Below are 20,755 nucleotides of genomic sequence, written 5' to 3'. Positions count from 1 at the left end.
TCCTGCATTTAAAAGTACAAACGTTGAATTAAATTAAAGTACCAAAAGTAAAAGTACTCATTATGAACATTTCTAAATTGAAAATGTGTCTTTTAAGTAATTATTTAAGTATTTTTTTTATTAATTTTTTTTAATGTCTTCCCGTAAAATGATACATCCTCCACTTTCTACAAAAATGCCTCTAAGAGATCCTATTTACATCATAATCTTACTATTGTTTCATATCATTTAATTTGCAAGATGCAAATCCAGATTGGGATAAACTATGTTTTGCCAATATATGTTAAGATTCAGGAAACCATTTATGTATTTTGACACTGAATCATCCCCCATTCATAGAAATCAGAATATGAGTCATTTCACTACAACATAAAACTATCATTCTCCTCCTGTGTTTTAGTCAATAGTCATAGCAGTTGACCTTGACCAGTGAATCTGCGGCCGTTTCAGGACTGGTATAAAAGATAATGTATCAGACTATCAGTCAGCATGACAGCTTATTTTTAGGCCCTGTATTTTTCCGCATAGATTAAGATTGACAGGAAAAAGGACAGGCTGTGGGACCATGACCCTGTTCACTTAAATAAGATACTAAGTACTAGTCATTTATGCTTTGGTACTTTTACTTTTGTGATGACGTTTTTTTCTGTCACTTTCTTTTCTTAAGTTAAACTTGTTTTAAACACATTTACTTGGTTTAGTGAGAAACATCCTCAATGTGTAAAATTCAAGAAAGACATAGCTGCGTCTTTCAAAATACTTTCCCCGTTTTCATGTCAATATATCCAGATCAGCCTTTCCACACACACACACACACACACATTTTTTACTTCACCAAAAATCCCATTCAGGATGTCATTGCTTTGGCTCTGTAATGTGGCTTGGAAATGTATTTTCAGCTTTTCAAAGTAAAAGAAACAAACTTTTGCTCTTTGAAAGTATCGGGCGAAATATCAGATGCATTCTTCTAAGAAAATGTTATTTACATTACCAGATCTTTATACCAATACATAAGAAACATATTAATAACAGTCATTGTCCGCCGGTCAGACATCCATCTCCTGCCTCTTCAGCCATACCCTGACCTCGACCCTTGCAGCATAAAGTAAAACTCTCCTTTCAGTTTTCTCTCCCTGATCTGAATAAACCTGCTCCGGTGGGATCCCTGCTGACGCATTTCACGGGCAGCTTCAGGCCCCTTTAGGCGCACTTATATAATTTCTGAATGAGGCCCTCTTTCCACAATCAATCAGGGCTAAGTTAAGACCATTGGGCTCTGGAGATGTCTCAACACTACTTTGGATGCAGCGTTATGTCATGCAAAATGTTGAGAAGGAAACTAGGCTCCATGACAGGATGTGTGCAGGTTGCAAAGACATTTTCAACAAAAAACCATTGACAGTCCAAAGTAAAGAAAACAGTAAACTGGATGTCGTTCATACTCTTTATTTTGTCTCAACATAAAAGGTATTTTTAATGACATGAATCTACAAGACGGAATCACCACTACATACTGACAGGTCACTGTTGTTCAGGAAATATAAAAAAAGTTTATATACACGTTGTGAGATGATGAGACGTCACACCTGCTCGCCGAGGTCCAAAACCCGAAATTTGTCTAGATTGTAGAAGCAGGCCCTGACGATTCGCCCGCCGAAATAACGTCCGTTCAGATCCACCACGGCTGCAGAGGAGAGCGGAGGTTACACTCACACTGATAAGGACACAGATTAACCATTCAACAACACACTTTGGTTAATATTTATTTTATAGCGAAGAGTTAACCATTGAGTTATTTCAACTGGTGTTTCATCAGAATGCCTTTTCTCACTGTATGGTTGTTGAACAGTGGCACGCAGTTCAATAGTTTATTTAACCGTCAACGCTCTTGTTCTAAGTTGTTTCATTTGTGTGGAACAAACTCCGGGAAACCACAACTTGAACACCACAAAAGTAGACGTGGCAATAAGGAAAATATGACTACAGAGGCAGCAGACAGTAAATGCTGTTATAAAGTTCCACTCATCGAGGGGACCTTTGTACAAAAAGGACATTGGACATACTCAGCGTTCAGTGTTGTGTCTCGAGGAAACGAACAAGCTCTTATTGCCACTTAGTGTACAAAACATGTTGCAGTGATAAGACTGTAGATTGTTTTGCGGTTAGGCTCATTACATCATGTCAATGGAAACAGGGCAACATATTCTTTCAAAGGAGTACATCAAACATGTCTGGAGGTCTTTGTTAGTGTGAGATGGCAGAAACCTTCTCATGTTTGTACGCTAAAAACATACCCTGCTGTATCGTCTATTTTACTCTGAACGGGAGGAAGATTGACTAAATAAACATCATGCTGTACTGGAGAAGACTTGAAACTACAAATTAAGACAATAAAGTCATTAGAAACCAAGAGAGAAGTAGCCACATTTTCTCATAGTCTTCTACACAATCGTCTCGGCCATATTTAACTATTAATTGGAAAGAATCCAGGTTTAAAGGCCCTTCTGCATTGGCTTCACTTTTCAAACCCCTTGGTTGCTGCTTAAATTGCTAAATGTACTGAATTTATATAGAAATGTTCAATTATTTGCCATCACTAAAAGAGCGGTCACATACAGAAGTCAGCATTCACACACATTCATCAGCAGTTTAAACATTGACCTCTCACTGCTGGACAACCACTCTTGCTACTTGATTTTTCAGCAAAAAGTAAAGAAATGTTTAGTCATCATCTGTAGAAATAGATCACACTAAGCGGCTTGTTATGCATCGTTCTGTCTGTCCCACTTTCTGAGCGTCGGTGTTTTGGCCGTTCTGCCCCTGCTGCAGAGTCATGTAAGATGTAACACCACAGGGAGTCCCACCTTCATTCTGATCTGGGCCAACACATTTAGAATGGGTCACACTCTCACCCACAATATTAGAGCAGTTATACAAGGGTAATATGTAAGAATGAAATCCTAAATGTTATGTCCATGGCCTAAATATTCAATTGATAATTATGAATAAGTCTGGAGTTGTTCCATAGACGATACACATGAGACTGATTTTTGGAACCCACAGAATGTTTTTTTTTATACCAAAATGAGCTTTACTGTCTTGTAGTGTTCCCAGTTGTGAAACAAAAACCTTTCCCATGCTTTCAGAAAATCCCCCTGGCTGCTCTCACCGTCTCATCTAACACAAATCATCGTCTATGTATCACTTCCTCACTTTAAAGTGATGATGTCACACATTTGAGTTCAAGTTGTTGGGGAGTCTTATACTAAAGGATTTACATATATGTATTTTGGAAGCATCCCGAATGAAATGTGTTTTAGAAATAAAAGTTAGCATTGTCAACAAAAGGGGAAAAAATGTCTGAGGTTCGGATACTACTGTGACATTTACAGCCATTTTGAAGCAACAGGAACTGACTCGTGTTCAAAATATTTGTAGTGTCTGGTGTGTCCAGGCTTTACAAAAATCATGTAAGTGGACCTCATGCAGGTGACTACAAAACAGGAAATACCTACCTTTGATGGCTGACTCCACCCTCTCAAACTCCAGAAATATCCGGACAGCGTCCTCATCTGGCACAACTGCGATCTGATAGGCAAAGAGGGCTTTGTGAGTGTCATGTAGTATAAATGAATTAACTGCACACTTTGTATTTCTCTTCTCTTACCTCAAAAATGACACATCTAACCACTTTGCCGTATTTCTCGCACTCTTCTTTCGTCTCTCCCTCCAAGTCTTCGTCCACCTCTCCTCTGCCCACCATGTTCTACAAAACAAACACACATTAGGCCTTACTCAGGAGACTACAAGTATAAATCAAACACAGACACACATACCCTGAGCAGGACAACTTTGGTGGGGTTTTTTAGGATCTCTGTGAGCGGGTTGGCATCTGACTTCTTGACATTGTCCCCTGGTCGGTGAAAAAAACGTAAACAACGGTCAAATGTTATTCTATTCAAAATAATATGTATATGCGGTGCTGAATGGAGTAATAGCTTATCATTTGTGTTGTTATGAGTACAACACAAATGATGAATGACAATTTGGCAGATATTTATTCAAAAGCTGATTGTGAGCCCAACAGGAGTTTTCTGTCACGTCTGGCTGTTTTGTCATAGTTTAAACACTGCTTTTATGTTGTTATACTAACAATACGCTGCAGAGGAATTGACTTGTTCAGAGGAACACAGAAAGTGTCCACATGTGTATACACAGACATTACATATTATTAGTCATCCTTTCAGCAGGTCCTTAGATAAACTCTGACTCATAAACTGGTAATCAGGAGCAACAATGTGTTCCTCAGGAGGGCGCCGACGTCCTTTAGAGAACAGTGTAAGAGTGACTGTATTCTCATGTTAACTGTACCGTACAGCATACAGAGCTGATAACAGAAGTGCTGCTGATTGGCTGTAATCCCTTCACTCGTAGTACAACTACAGAAGCAGTGAAAGCTAGGCAAAGACTGCAACTGGAAATAGCACAGGGGAATTTCCATTGTTTTCACTTATTATCAACCCATTTCATCTCCAGTTTACATTTGATTTCACACTTTACCTCTGAGGTAAGTTCTAATCTTTAAATGAATTCATTACTTTCTGTAAGAAAGTTAAAGGGGCCCTATTATGCTCTTTGGGGGTTCCCTTTCCTGTAGTGTGTTATATAGGATTTTGTGCATGTACTGTAAATGGTCTGCAAAGGCTAACGTCTCAAAGTTACCTGCAGAGGGAGTTTCTCTCCCACACACTCCCCCCCCCCCCCTGCTATGTGTTTTTTTTTTTTTTAAATAACATTTTTTTTGTATTGGTTTTTCAGTTGAGTTATACTTAAAGTTCAGGGTAATCAACTGTTCAAAACATACTGTTCAAAAAAAAAATCTCCAATAAATTGATGTTTTCAAAGTAAATGGATAATCGTTTTTAATAATCGTGATATCAATTATTGACCCAAATAATCGAGATTATGATTTTTGCCATAATCGAGCAGCCCTAACACACACACAATTTCTGAATAATAGCCTAGCATGGCAGTATACTAATAGGAGAGAAAATAAAAGGTGAAAGCAAACCTGAAAAGCCTCCTCCTGAAGTCTCAGGAGCACCTGCCTGGCTGGAGCCTGCTGCACACCACACACACACACACATTAAAACATGTAACTGATCCTGGAATGACACCAGGCTCACTGGTGAAGAATGAAAAGTGATATACTAAGAGTCAAAGCAGGTTACACACAGACACCAAACATAAGGGCTGGCACCAACAAATTAAAATGCTACTTCATACAGAGAAAAGATTTTGAAGGAAAGTCAAAACATTGGGCGCGTGGCCTCCAGCATCATGAGAGAAAAATATCAGCAGAAACACAAACGTAACGGTAGTACTTACGTTTTTCTGCAGCGTCTCCGATGATGATCTTTCCTCCTCTCTTGCTCGTCTTCTCCACAGACAGCGCCGTGCTGAGGCCCTGCTCGTGCTTCCCCAGGCCCTGGCCCTCTTTGAATCCATACTTCTGCATGATCTTATGGGCCACCGTACCTCTGTGGGAGGCGATATGGAGAAGGAGGATTTCAAAATGTGTGTTTGTTGTAATAATAAAGCTGTTTGTCGGCACTTCAATTTATAGAATCATTATTGAGTCAAATAAGGGTTCTGTTATTTATGTTGATGCATTGTATCTATTAGATAGTAATGAAGTAATTGACAAAAAACTGTCCAACATACAGCTTTAACACGTTTACTCAGCATATAGGCTGGCATGTTGTGTGTGTGTGTGTGTGTGTGTGTGTGTGTGTGTGTGTGTGTGTGTGTGTGTGTGTGTGTGTGTGTGTGTGTGTGTGTGTGTGTGTGTGTGTGTGTGTGTGTGTGTGTGTGTGTGTGTGTGTGTGTGTGTGTGTGTGTGTGTGTGTGTGCCACCCACCCCATGTTAGCGAGGAAGGAGCTGGTGGGTCCGGGTGGTGAGCGCGCTCGCTCTGAGTCTTCATACATCGGGGGAGGGATGGCGGCCTTTGAGCCTCTTGGGGGACGAACTTCCTCTTCGTAGCAGTAGGAGCCTACACACACAGAAAAACAAATACAATGTTATTTCTTTCGCGTGTACAATTTATGTTTGGTATTCCCATCAACCAGAATAAATACAAAAATAAATATCTGTTTGAATCCGTTTTGTATTCTGTTTTTTTATATCACTGTGTGAAAAATTAAGGATGATACCGGAGCAAAGAACTCCCCGCCTCTGTCCTAGTGATTTAACACTGGCATCACATGGTAAAGATACTTTAAACGGTGATGCTGCTGCCCTCTGCTGTACGCAAACTGACAGTTAACATAACCGACAAAGACAACAAATAAACGAACTAAAGCCCCTGCGGGTAACACTGATGCACGTGTATTACTAAAAAGTGTTTTGTACTCATTTCAGGGAACAAAACAAAGTTCAAGCAAAATAACTAACTAAGGGATAGTGTATCTCTGAGCCGTTTACATAGGATTGCTTCCTGGTCTATTTGATAGTCAGGGTTCATATACTTTTTCACCAATGATTTTCCATGACTTTTCCAGGACCTTTACCTAATTTTCCATGACCAAAAAAATTACTCTTTCTCAGCGTACCACTGAAAATGGTTTATTTTAACATGGAACAGGAAAATAAGGTCTGCATATGAAACATGTTGTGCCTATCTAAAACAAATCAAATAGGCTTACTAGCTTCTACACGCTGAAGCAACTCAAATCTCACCAGCAAAATATACGATACAGTATTTATTATCATTATAGTATTACTATTTTGGCGATTAGATAAAATATAAATTATATTTGATGCAACTTTCGTTACATTTCCATGACTTTTCCATACTTTGGGAAAAATATTGTTTTCCATAACTTTTCCAGGGCCTGGAATTAGCATTTTGAATTTCCATGACTTTTCCAGGTTTTTAATGACCGTAAGAACCCTGATAGTCTGTGGTTTTAAATGTCACCACCTGCTAGATAACACATACCGTCCTTGTCCACGAGTGAAGATGGAGGGGCGATGGCTGCTCCACCTAAAGCTGCGAGAGCGAGAGAGAGAGAGAGAGAGAGAGAGAGAGAGAGAGAGAGAGAGAGAGAGAGAGAGAGAGAGAGAGAGAGAGAGAGAGAGAGACAGACAGGAGATTCATCACGTTAGAGAAGTTTGACACATCATTACCGTGACACACAGCAGGGCTACATGCATAGAATCAGCAAATGATTAAGCTATTCATCAACGCTAAAATGTTTGACATGTATTTATATACATTCAGAGTGTAACCAAATAGAGCATGTCATCATTTTGGAAAAGTCAACCTTCAGACTCGGAAAATATCCAAGTAAAGTGAATATTTCTGTTGTACAAAACAAATATTCACTTCTTTTCCTCCGCTCTGCTTCATAGTCTTCCTCCTCATCTGACTCGCCCTCCGCTGCAGGGAATCGAGAGAAGCCACTCGGAGCTCCTCCCTCGTGCCTGTCCTTCCTCTTCCTGCAACACAAGAACATCAAGATTTAAAAAGGAGTCCTGTCCTCTAAATATTCAGTCCAGTAGACTCTCAGTTTCATACAAATTATTAATCCGTGACGAATAATAAAAACCACAGCCCTTTTCTTCGGTTGACCCATGTTTGTTTCCACTCTCTGTCATTAATGTGAATAGTGTCTTGGCAGAACTTTTGATATGATTTGGCATCCATAGTTAAGCATTAACTGGACATGCTATGGCTTCAAGCCCGGAAACAAATGTACTGATTGACTGTCATGACCGTACTTTTCTCTATCATCGATCTCCTTCTGCCGCTCCTGCTCCCTCTGTCTCTGACGCTCTTCTCTGTGTCGCTTTACCACCTTCTCGTAGTCGTTTGGGAACATTGGATCGTACTCATCTGCCAACGGGATCAGCGCATCGCTAGAGGAGAAACCACTGGGCACGGTATCCTGAAGCAAATATGTACATGTTGTGTGAGCAGATTGGGGGGGGTCTTTGTGCAGCTGCATCATAACACCACATCCCACTCAGTATCATATTACCACTAAGTATGCACTTTTTCACACTGTGGCTCAGGTTTGTGGTACGAACCTTAAGTCCAGCGGCAGCATGTGGAGGAGTGTCTATGATCTGTCTTTCATCAATGGAGCCTCCTCTCTTTAGATCAATAACCGGAGCCAAGACCGAGCTCTGCTTCATCCGCTGGGTCTACACACACAGAAATTGATTGTGAAAGCTGCCATATAAATAAACTTGCTTTGCCTTGCAGTGCTCACATATTACATGTGCCTACCTTGGCTTGGGTCAGAGCAGCCTTCTTCACTTTCAGCTGGGACTGCAGCAGCTTGAAGTTCTTGGACCAGCCTTCAGTCTTGGTGTCACTGGCACCCACACCGATCTCATCGTATAACGACATAGCTGTCTCCTGCAAACACACACACACACTTCATTTGTGTTCAACCACAGCGTGAATGTATCTAAACTAGCTTCACATGCATCATTTTGCTCTGCAACACTTGGAGAGACATTGAGTCTGTAAGCAGCTGTCTACATGAGACGCTTCTCAATTTGTATTGTAACGAGGGTTTTATTAATTCAATGCATGGACATGTTAACTTAACGTTAGCTATATTAAAGAAAGCATTGTTTCACTTAAAACTCAGGTGCAGGCAAGGAGAGACTAGACAAATATCAATGAAGCTAAACGTTAGCTAATGCTAACATAGCTACGTGACTGTCTACTCCTCAATTACATATCTTCACAACAACTTTATTAGTTTAGCTTGTTTTCAACCTACCGGTTTAAGAAATGTCTGCACATTAACTATATGCCAGTGCCTGTAACATAAAAGAGTTTAGCGGCACATTTATTAAAGTTAGCTCCTCGCTGTACGAAGCGGAAGTCAGCAGCACAACAACAAAACTAAGGGCGACAGTCAACGACATCATGGCGACATTCTTCTCTCTTCCTCCACCTAGCGGCTGGCTGACTCCACCACAATACACTTCAATGTCCAATAACAACTTTATGTTTAAAATGACGGCTCTGTGCAGCCCAATCACTTCTCAAGGTGGATATGTATGTACCTTTTCGACTAAAAAAGGGGAATGTATAACTGCAGCAAAACATGGCGTACCACTTGATCCATGGATTTGCATACTGTAGCCTGTATGTATAGATTGTAGCCCAGGGGTGCCCACACTTTTTCAGCTTGGGAGCTACTTTTAAAATGACCACGCCCAAATGATCTACCTACAGGGCCGCCCCAGCCCAATCTGTGTCGTGACCAGTCTATGGTCGTGACCTGTACGTCAATTAAGTGGCAAATGCCATAGTAAGGATGGATGAAAGGCTAACTTTAAAAAAAAAAATCTCACGTTGCTCGCTTCAAAAGTTGAGCAATGTTCAACTTTGAAAATTGTAAATAAGCAATCTGTATGTAAAAAACCACCTGTATGTAAATTGTAAATAAGCCATCTGTATGTCAAATATGTCTTATATGTCTTAAATGACATAATGAATTGGAAATGGGGGACCCTGATGTAAACAAGACGAAAGTCTTTCTCTGGTCTGCATCCCCGTAACAATTGTATGTTTTGAGCTGTACTGTACTGTACCCAATATACAAGCTGTTAATAAACTTTTCAATCAATCAATCAATCAATGAAGCTTCGACGGAAGCGTCAGCCAATCAAATCATATGCCAGTACAACCTTTAGCCAATCAAACCGCGTGCTTGTGTGTCCGGGGCGGGAGATTCATGTGATTGGTTGTTGGTCGCGGGAGTGCCTGAAAGTGAAAGTGAGTATTGACAGCAGTGAGGATAGTCTCTTCTTGTAGATGGCTACTCTTCTGTGAGCAGATCAGATCGTCAGATGGAGCTGGACTCCTCTTCACTAACCTGCCTCACGGTGCTTTGTCTGCTCGGAGCTGCAGAAGTCTCCAGCCTCGGTGAGTGCACAACAAGAATACTATGATCTCAAATCCGAGCGATAGTGGCAGGATTTAGGGACATGAACTGGGGCTTCTTCTTCTTCTCCTTCTTCTTCTATGTATATGCGATATGTTCCCTTTCAGCTTGGATCCTTTTGCACTTTTATAGGCAGTGTTGGAAGAGTTGTTGACTTGTGTTCATTTAGGCATACTGTAATACAACCTATGGATTTACAATAAAGCAAAAGCAAATATCATATCATTACAAAAGACCTGCATAACTGTATCAGGACTCAATCACATCTGGCACACTGTTTCTGAAGGACTTTTTCTATATTTCTACAAAGCTATTACCTTTGCTATCTGAAACTCACTTATAAAAGTTGAAGCATTTGAAACGTCTCTTTTGTAATCATGCAATCACACAATGTCTATCTTCCAGAAAACAACACTTGCTGTCCAGATATTCCCGAAGTGAATAGAACTAAACGTCCCGAGGTCCCCTGCTTCAAAATTAACAGCACATTCCGATACACGTGCATAGATGGCTATGTGAGGAAGTCGGGAACCTCTAATTTGCTCAAATGCAAACCTAATGGCATCATTTACACCCCCTCCACCACCTTTGAGTGTATACGTAAGATTGTTTTTTTTCATCTTTACATTTGTAGACACACTGCATGCAATCAGAGCAGCGTAAACTGAACACAGATAGTTCAACTTGTGAAACTGGTATGTAAGAAAAGAGAACAAGAGTGTGCATGCCTGTAGGATGAATCATATGTGATATAGCATACAGAATTCCAACTGCATGTAACGCTAACAAACCAAGGTCCCAGATGATTCAAATGTCTGCTGTTTAACTCTAACAATGCAGTGTGAACACTTGGACTTGACTTGAGCCTGGAAATGAAAGCAGTGAAAGCAGCATTAAGAAGGAAGCCACCTCTTTAGCCTGACACATACAATCAAACACACAGTTCAAATGAATGATGTAGCCACTGAGGCACACTGGTATGTATATCAATCGTCCACATGCCAACTACATGTGATTTCTAGTACTAGAGTCTCCAGTCATACGAAGAACAGACATGACAGGAGAAGTGCTGCTAAACATAAGCAGATGCAACGTAATCATTACTTGTCTAAACAGCACGATGTATTGGCTGCAACTCAACAGATTTCTTCATTTAAATGTCTCTGTACTGCAGCCTATTTTCCAATTTAGTCTGGTTTTGTAGAAAAAGGAGTGGGAGTATGTAAAACATGGTGATGTATTTCTTTTGAAATGTAGATATGATATGTGTACGAGACTATTTTAAGCACCGTACACTAATAATACATCTAAAAGCAGACGTGAAGATAGAAATGGAAGCATCTTTTTCTACACACCACCCACACACTTCCATCCAGCTTTCCCCATGTATAATAATTGTTTCCAGAAATGGACAACTCCTGGTGGCCCATAGAGCATATATCAGGATATAACTGAAGCCTGGTCAGTGCACAAGCTGCCTTTTATTGAATGTGTGGCTTTTATTACACAAAACCTGTGAGGACTGTACTATGTCGAACTATGATAGAAGAAATAAATAAATAATTTGATGGTTGGGGTTGGTCGAAGATAGTTTCCAGATATATTTAGCAGGGCGGGAAGAAACGGGGGTACGTTTTAGACAAAGAGCAGTATATCATCCGCGTACAGTGTGAGGTACTCTGAGCGTTAGCTTTGAAACTAAAATAGAAAGTGTTTTATTTCCTTCACCAGGCAAAACACACTAACAGGTCACATTGTTGGAAGGGTAGGGTGCATTGTTTTTGACAGTGATAATGACAATCCACAATCCTTATCATCTTTCTGGCTTTTTCATGCTCTCAAGTTTCAACTTTTTATTCGTGTTTTTTCAGTTGACCCAAAGAGAACCACAGCACACCCCAAGAGCACAGCAACAAGTAAGTGTAAGCTCCAAGTGCTATGTTTCAATGTGAGCTGGACAGAAGTGTGTGTTTCACATTTATGAATAATGCTCTGATCTTGCAGCGGGACACACCCATATCCGTATCCCCCATGAATCCACCGCTTCCTCCATAGTCAGTGAGTTCTATCCCAGCATGAAGAAAATACTACTACTATACTAGAAAAATACTAACAATAAAAAAGCACTAATAATGGAACTGAAAGAGTGACATATATACATAGAAAATGTGTGTGTGCAGCAGTGGTAATAATTAGAGGCAGTAGTAAAGTTAGTAGTAATAAAATCAGTGGAAGGTTTATCAGAAGCCATAATGTACTGGTAACATTGCATTGTAGGAGTTACGGTTTAAATGAGTACCAACCAAATCAACACAAATATAAGGACTACTTAACACTATTACTATATACTTAGCTCATTCTAATGTATTCTGAGTAAGTACTTTGCTCCATGTTTAAATTAGTGGGAGGGAGGATAAAAGAGAGGGTTCAATATTTCAATGCAACATTCATGAAGTTGTTGACAGTGCCCCTGAGACATTTCAGGAGCATGATAGTCGTGAGACCAAACTGGTTATTACATCTGACAAACTGTTAATTGCACAACATCATTATGATCTTATGATCACGCAGATACATGTTATCGGGTTCCTGTGTAGAGTCGGAAAATGTGGTTTAGAGGTAGAAGAAGCACGAATGTAACTGGAAGTCAAACATGATTCAAGATACTATCACTAGTGGTTACACTATGGTAGGAAGTAGAGGAAACGGCCATATGCTTAACATAAGCACTTATAACAGTAGTATGAATACTAATATATTACAAAAACAGATTCTGGCATGTGTTTTTTACCTTTTGTTATGAATTGTGTGGCATATTATATGAAAGTATTCAACGATTCTTACAGTTTCAAGGTTAAAAAGTCATCTCTAAGCAGTATTAGTAGAAGTAAATGTATTTTGTTATCCACATCAGCTTCCCGCAGTCTTCAGACCAGCCAGAGTATACAGCCGTCAGACACCCTGCGTGCAGAGCCCACCTCCAGCTCCACCTTTAACTCTCCTGCCCCGCCCGGATCCTCCCAGGGTAACCTGCTAATCAGTTTAACGGCACTGCATGTTGCCAACAGTTGCTCTCAAGCCTGGGCCTGTATCTGTTAGACTTCTGTAAAAGATAAACAATTTGATTATTATTTATTGTGTTGCATGGCATTTATTAAGATAATCAGTTACAATAAATACATGAATAATTTGGGATATTTAAAAAAATACTTTAATGTTGGATCAAGCCATATATCCATTCAGAATCTATCCTGTTAGATAGAAAGGTTGGACTTTTACACATTACGCTCAACCATTGTTTTTTTTCAAACATACATGAAACAGCATTAGTTGTAAAAAAAATATATAACAGTACCTTGGGGACATGATCCTTTCTGGACTGCCTCATTAATAACTGAGCAACAGGGGAATATAATCATTTTTTCTTCCACACCAGGGGCGGTAGATTCCATGCCAGGGACCAAAGCATCCACATCGCACGGCACACTTTCCACCACGACTGAGGCGTCCGACAACGGGACAATTATTCCGGGAATGCTCTCCTCCACGGCCCCCAGTAAGTCACTCTACCCATTTGTGCTAGCTCGTGGTGGATGCAGCTTGAGAGCCAGAAAAACACTGAGTATTTCTCTCTTATTGGCAGGACTTGTGATTGGCTGTGTTTCACTGGTGATTTTCTGTGCTTTGGTGGGAATCAGCTTCTTTTTCTATAAAAGGTAAGCATGCTCACATACCTGTGTTTGAATGTGTGCAATTATGTCCCAGCAAACTGTTTCATGTGATGAGAAAACTCAGATTCAGGTATGACACAAACAGTTTTTATCCATCATAGCAATTTGGTTAAATGTCCAATTATGGATTTATTGTACTGCTTATGATCCCTTTACTTTTTCCTTCATGCCGTAGGAGGTCCAAAAACGAGATCCCTCAGCAGACCGATGAACAGATACCCATGAAAACGGATCCACGTGACTGACAGGAGAATGGGTTATTAGACTGTGTAAATCACATATAATGGCTGGCTGCATGACATTTGTTGTATGAAGTTAAACTGACTTTTTAATGAGCAGATCTCAACCAAAGATTTGATCTTCATCTGAGGAACTTTAATTGTTGAAGACTGTGATCTTCTGCAGCTACAAGATGTAGATGTATGTTGCTGATATTGTCTTCAAATCCCAGGAAATTACAAAAATAAGCAATTAATCAATTCCCAACTACAGGTATGGTGTGTATAGATCTTAGTGCCTTGTGCCAGAGTTCCATTGTTCTGTAGAAATGATTGAAACACATAAGTGGGCCGCACCAATAAACAATGATCACATTAGCATCTAAAAAAGGCCCTTACCAAACTACATTTCACAAAAGAAAAACCTTGCTTAAAACCGCAGTTCCCAGTGGTTTATGGGAAGCATTCAGCCATTTTCTAAAGACAGAGAAGAAGGTAGGGAACCAACTTGTCCTTCACCCCATGATCTGGGAGTCAGCACTGCAGGCTAAGAAGCTACCCAAAGGCCAAAATGCTAACTACGATAGGCTATATTTATGGCCCAAAGTAAGATGTGCCTTTATTTTGATATTCATATCTGTGGTCATCCGAGTAAGTACACTGTCAAGTAATATCTGAGTAGCTTTTTATGAGCTTGTAGAAATGTAATTGTGTTGAATGAGCATATGATATTGCCTCAGGTCACTGAATCCTATCGAAACCGTATTGTGGCATACTTTGTTATATCAGCAAATATGGTATCATAGTCCAATAAATAGATTTATAGCTTCAAGATTAACTCGTGATTTACTCTCCAACTATTTAGCAAACGTAGCTTACGGAACGCCTATATTTCTTCATCTCTTATCTGTTTTACTCATCTGAAATGCTAAGCCTGATGTTATTTGTGTAGCGGTTGTACTGAACCATGCACTGAACAAAGACTGTCAGCAACCTACAGAGCATTATCACTTAAAAATATGGTCCATCCATTACAGGACAAAGTTTATCTTATTTCTGAGATTTTTGCAGCCACTTTGGTACAATGAAATGAACAGAATATTTGTTTCCTCTAAGAGCACCAAAGCATTACATGAAAAACACAACAGCAGGTTCAGGTCTGGGAATGAATAGTGGGAAAGTAAACAATTCCTATATCATAAAAATAAAGCTGTTAACACTTATTTAATCTCACTCTAAAGCTTTTTCTTTATGCCTCCATGTAAAATGTGCAATCTAAAATATTCAGCTTTGTTGCTATGCTTATGAACTTTTCTTTTTCATACAAGTGTTTCCTTAAAGTTTTGTTGATCAGAAAAAAGTCCTCTTATCAGAGCAGCTTTAATTATTTAGATGATTGTTGTGTTCCTGTATCTCTTGTTGTGCTGCTCTGTGCATTTATATAATCATTAAAGTATTTCTTTTTAAAAAACGGTCTATTCTTGCTTATAACAGTTTTAGTACAATGACGCCCACCCGCTCTAGAAGAGGAACATCATGCTTGTTTATATGTTTCACTTCTGCAGTTCCTAAATGTAACTTCACTATGAAGTCATTTAAAATATCTGCCAGGCAGCATTTAGCCTGGGTCAGAGCCGTATAATAGAAGAGTTACGACAACGGAAGTCCAAAAACGGTTATCGTCACGTGGTTCATGTAGACGAGGATCGTTCCCCGGAAGTTCATGGCGGGCAATGTGAATGCACTGATAACAGGAGATAGAACTACGATTTTTGGTAATTATTAGTGAATAAAGGTTTTGATTTGCAATATTTATACAACAAATCGATATGTGTATGTATTTACATCAATATGTTTTAAAAAATAAAATAGAATTTGCTAATATTAAGTGATAATATTAGGATTAGTGTGAACAACTAGTTTACATGTTAGGCTAACAGTGCCTTGGTTAAAGAGCCTGTTGCTGTTTATTTATAGCTTTGAATTCTTTAAAACCAATATTATCTTCTTAAACTTGTATGGTAGTCAGGAGCATCACTTTCTAATGTTTATTGATATATTTAGAGGGAGGGGATCTAAAGTAATGCTTTAAAATTCAGATTAGATTAATGTCTACCATTTTCTTAAATTCATGGTAGTTTCAGTAATCCCATGGTAATTGAGGACACAAGTTATCTAAATGACTAATGTCATCTTTATGGCTTTCAGAAAGGACAGGAGACCGACAGGTGACTATCAAAGGACTAGCAGCAGCAGCATGATGATGTTAAATGTGTTGTTTTAGGAACATCCATTGCAAATACATGGAATTCAATAAACATTGAATAGCATATCATGCAGTTTGTCTGTGCCTTTTCCTCCGTGTTGTCCTGGTTTGCTGTGCTGCCTCCCAGTCGCCACCATGGTTTGCTGTGCTGCCTGGGGATGCTCAAATCGCTCCGAGAAAGGAGTACGAATGTACGGCTTCCCCACTGACACAGAGCGGAGGAAAAAATGGCTGGCTCAAGTCAGCAGGAGCAATTTCACGACCAACAGCAAAAAAATATGTGAGGTAATTATATACAAACACTGCATTTGCACTTTTTCACAAAACGAAAACCACACCATTGGGAAAGCTTAATGTTTTGTTTAATACAAAAAAACAGGGAAAGGCTTGAAAAACACAGAGTTGAGACTCAGGGTGCAGGGTGAGGGTCTCAGTGCAGGTATTCAGGCTCCATTGAATCCCCCTCTGGTTCTTGTGCTGAAAGAGGATTAAACAGACAGGAGAAAGGGTTATACACACCTATATAGCACACCTATTGGATGGGAAATTGCCTTGGGGAGATAAGGTGTGGTCTTTGTTCCCAACTGAAGTTATGGAACTTTATTATTTGTGAATTTAATAAAGTATGACAAATGGCATCAGTAACAGATGTGATATGAATTTCTATAAAGTTGTCTCACATTCTTGGTCATATTTTATATACAGTATGTAATGAGTATAACATGTCCAGTAAGTATAAAGTGTTTCCTAATACTGTCTATTCAACCACTATGGAATATGTATGTGGGCAGACAAGATTCAGACACAGTTGTTCTGTGTGTGAAGTAACCTCAAGTCACTCCGCAGGCACATTTTGATGCAGACCAGTTTGTCAAGACAAAAAAGGGCAAGACTAGGCTGAGAGCAGAGGCTATACCCACCATCTTCGTGCATCGCGCTGTGGTCAAAAAGAGAAGGGCCCCTGCACCACGATTCACCCCGGGACCTGTATCTACAAAGCCCATAGCTCATGATCACAGCTATAGTGTGAAAGGTGACACAGGTATAATAAGTATGAACTCTTAGTAACAAAAGTAATATTTCTTATTTTTAAGTGGTATAATATTTTAAATGTTCGAACATTTACAGTGCCATGTCTTCTACTTACATTAGACTCAAAGATTGAGGGAAGAAGGGATGAGGAGACTGAGAGAAAGGAAAGTGAGGGTGAAGAAAGAGAGGACATGGCTAGTGAGGAGAGACAGGGAGGGCGGACACCACCCACTCAGCCAGCAGCCAGTCAGCATACGAGGGAACCAGCAGCCAGTCAGCATACGAGGGAACCAGCAGCCATTCAAACAGATCTATTACAACAATTAAAGAGAAAATTAAAGAGCCAAAAAGGAATCACCAAAAAAGCAAAGGCTGCACTAAGAAAAATCAGGAAGGAAAATGCAGCTCTCAAGAAAACAATGAAAATTAGGGACAAGAAATATAAGAAAACGTTTTCAAAAGACCAACTGAAGGCAGACTCACCACAAAGGGGATGAAATGGAGCAATGAGACAATTAAGAAGGCTTTAAAAATTCGCTTTGCGAGCGGACCAACGGGTTACAAAACTCTGCAGGAATTGAAGATTCCCCTTCCAGGAATAAGGACACTGCAAAGAAGGATGCAATGTGTTAAGTTTGAGCCTGGTGTGTTGACAGAGGTCTTTGATTTCCTAAAATTGAAGGCAGATAAATTGACAGACCTTGAAAGGGAGTGTGTGTTGACCTTGGATGAAATGGCAATCACACCAAGTGTGGAGTTAGACATGATTACAGGCAAACTGTACGGTGATGTGACTTTACCAGGTCACACAGGGGTGGCAACACATGCTTGTGTGTTTATGTTGGCTGGAAACACAACACGGTGGAAGCAAGTAGTGGCATATCATTACACTGGCAATTCTACCAATGGAGCAGAGTACAGGCCAATCATTATTGAGATAATACAGAGGGCAGCATCCATAGGGCTACATGTGCTTGATGTCACCACCGACATGGGTAGCCCTAACCGAGCCATGTGGAAATCCTTTGGGGTGGACCAAAATAAAACATCGGTGCCACATCCAGCAAAACCAGACAGGCAGCTCTATTTCATGCCCAATGTCCCACATCTGGTAAAATTTTTTAAAAAAGTGCCCTTGTCCGTGGGCAGGTCTTCATAATTCCTGAGGATGTTGTTAACAGAGAGAACCTCCCCTCTAACGAGGTTTCTGTGGTCCCCATTAAGGACTTATTGACCTTTCAGGAAGGGATGGCCTTACAAATAGCTCCCCATCTTTAAGCTGCAGCCATCGAGCCAAGTCACTTTGATAAGATGAAGGTTGGTCTTGCTCTAAATGTGTTCAGTAAGGCTACAAGTGCTGGGCTGAAATACATGGTGCAGCAAGAAAACCGCCCTCTGTCATACCTGACGACAGCGTGGTTCCTGGAGCAGGTTGATCGTTGGTTTGATCTGATGTCATCTCGCCATCCAATTACAGCCCTGAGCAGGCTCAAGATGGAGGAGTACCAAAAGGCCATCACCTTCCTCCAGAACATCGTCCGTCTGTTTCGTGGGATAAAGATAGGTCAAAAGGGAGGTTGGAAGCCTGTTCAAACAGGGGTGATAATGGCAACATCAATTTTGGCCATACAAGAGGAGATGCTTACACAAGGACACAGGTTTGTGTTAACGTCAAGGTTCACACAAGACTGCCTTGAAAATACATTCAGCTGTGTGAGGTCTAAAAATCCTGTCCCAACTCCAGTGGAATTCCATCATGCACTGAGAATCATATCTGTGGGGCAGTTCCTCACCACCATCAGCTCTGGGAGCTACCAGGAAGACCACAGTAGCTTTTTGGCAGACTTCCTGGACACAGGGGAGCCAAAAATCACTCCATCAGTCAGAGTGGAACAGCTGATGGCGGTGAACAGAGCAGCAGCACCTGACCTCACAAAAACTGAGAAATGTATTCTCTTCCATCTTGCAGGCTACATCGTCCACAAAATCATCAAGTTTGCCAGCATCTGTGAAAAATGCAAAATTGCAACAGAGCACCATGATGAGAGTCCTTCTGGTGACAACAGCTTGTTAGTGGACTTGAAAGACTTCAAGGCAGGTGCTCTTTGTCGTCCCTCCCAAGAAGCCTTTGACTTCATTCACCAAAATGAGGAACTATTTAGGACCAAGACTGGTTCCTCCCTCATGCAGCTCCCCAACGCAGTGGGTGTATTGGAGAAAGAAGCTCAGGCCCTCTCCAGCAGGCTTCCGTCATGCTGTGGAGTACAACAAAAACTCGTAAAAAGATCTATACGGCTGAGGCTGGTTACCAACAAGATTACTTATATAATACAGTGATAGAATACATGTTTAGTATGCTTACTTATATAAAACAGTAGTATTAAACGTACCTTGTGTTTTCACACTCACTTAAGTCCCTCTCCCTTTGCCATCAATCCAAAATCAGCTGAGCTGCAACATTATACAGGCAGGTAATAATCAACATAATCACAAGGACACAATATGGCTCTGCTAAAAACACTCACTCTTACACGCACCAAAGTTATATTTCTCTAATATTTAACTCCCTCCACCCCCGCATACAATCCCGTTTAGAAGCCCCTCTTCTCTAATTCAACAACGTTGGACCAAATGACATTAAGAGAACGGAATTTACAATTAAAAGGTTGTTCAACGTCTGTTGCTAACTTGCTTCGGTATCCTAGCTTAATCTGTTATCTGTAAACGTTCCCTAAATCTAATGATTTAGGGATAATCCACTGACATCCTTTAATACACATGTTCATTTGAATCAGATGTACTGATAATATCCGCAATATAAATCTTTAAACTTCTTCTTACCTTTAAAAGTCAGTCACGAACGGTCTATTATGCTGCAACTCTACCGCTCTGCTAGCCTTGGCGCTAACTTCCGGGGAACGAATGAGAGGCTCCACGATCCGCCATTGCTGTAAAAAAGTGGTCCATTGGAGTGAACGGAGATGTCATAACTCTTCTATTATACGGCTCTGGCCTGGGTGTTTCTCAATCGCGAGGATGCTGGCTTGGTAGTCGTGTACTTCCAAGTTACTTCCTTCAGAAACGAAGCAAGTATACTTCCAAGCCACGGCTTCGAAAAACGAAGAAGAATGGAACAGGCTAACAAGTGTGCCACTCTCTCTAACGGTTTCAACATAAACTGTACCGAAAATAAATACCTCACGATGTCTATCTAATTATGAACTTGCTTTACTTTCACGGAACATATTTTTGGTGATAACAAACAAATGTAACAAAGTAACATACTTACCAACACATGTTCTACGCCACTATACTTACGTTTAAATGTGTGCTGCGTCGGTTCAGCAATTCTCCGCAAGGGTTTTTGAAATTGGTCCGTGCGCAAAGCATTGTGGGGATTTTATGGACGCGAAGTCTACCCATGTGCGGCCTCGAAATTTCCCCCAAACCAAGGACGCGGCCTCGGTGGAATTCCAAGTATGCTGGAGATTGGAACAGTCCTTCGGCGGCACTCGATGACGTAGCATCCTTGAAAT

The 20,755-nt window shown here is 40.4% G+C and overlaps 2 protein-coding genes and 1 long non-coding RNA gene across 5 annotated transcripts; 1 reads left to right on the top strand and 2 right to left on the bottom strand.

Moving 5' to 3' along the window:
• Window positions 1-1,430: 1,430 nt before the first annotated feature.
• rbm17 (RNA binding motif protein 17) lies at window positions 1,431-8,983 on the bottom strand. The gene is made up of 13 exons (XM_034226125.1): window positions 8,800-8,983; window positions 8,295-8,426; window positions 8,093-8,209; window positions 7,784-7,950; window positions 7,389-7,501; window positions 7,002-7,052; window positions 5,921-6,053; window positions 5,389-5,540; window positions 5,072-5,122; window positions 3,837-3,913; window positions 3,668-3,766; window positions 3,516-3,588; window positions 1,431-1,684 (listed from the first exon to the last, which is right to left on the bottom strand). Exons 2-13 carry the CDS (start codon window positions 8,415-8,417, stop codon window positions 1,581-1,583), a joined length of 1,260 nt encoding a protein of 419 aa, XP_034082016.1. The 5' UTR covers window positions 8,418-8,426; window positions 8,800-8,983; the 3' UTR covers window positions 1,431-1,580.
• Window positions 8,984-9,731: 748 nt separating this feature from the next.
• On the bottom strand, window positions 9,732-20,593 carry LOC117552424. Its single transcript, XR_004569965.1, has 3 exons — window positions 20,538-20,593; window positions 9,904-10,158; window positions 9,732-9,791 (listed from the first exon to the last, which is right to left on the bottom strand). It is a non-coding gene; the product is annotated as an uncharacterized LOC117552424 (long non-coding RNA).
• il15ra (interleukin 15 receptor subunit alpha) lies at window positions 9,798-15,392 on the top strand. Of its 3 annotated transcripts, none has more exons than XM_034225825.1 (8): window positions 9,798-9,953; window positions 10,378-10,572; window positions 11,844-11,888; window positions 11,977-12,030; window positions 12,887-12,997; window positions 13,409-13,528; window positions 13,616-13,688; window positions 13,879-15,392. In XM_034225825.1, exons 1-8 carry the CDS (start codon window positions 9,878-9,880, stop codon window positions 13,946-13,948), a joined length of 744 nt encoding a protein of 247 aa, XP_034081716.1. In that variant the 5' UTR covers window positions 9,798-9,877; the 3' UTR covers window positions 13,949-15,392. The 3 variants fall into 3 exon arrangements, with proteins under 3 accessions (XP_034081716.1, XP_034081715.1, XP_034081717.1); XM_034225824.1 differs by having other exon boundaries at window positions 11,844-11,894; XM_034225826.1 differs by lacking the exon at window positions 11,977-12,030.
• Window positions 20,594-20,755: the final 162 nt, after the last annotated feature.

This window comes from Gymnodraco acuticeps, unplaced genomic scaffold (assembly GCF_902827175.1).
Source record: "Gymnodraco acuticeps unplaced genomic scaffold, fGymAcu1.1, whole genome shotgun sequence".
Classification (NCBI taxonomy): Eukaryota; Metazoa; Chordata; class Actinopteri; order Perciformes; family Bathydraconidae; genus Gymnodraco; species Gymnodraco acuticeps.
This window is presented reverse-complemented; position numbering and strand designations above follow the sequence as displayed.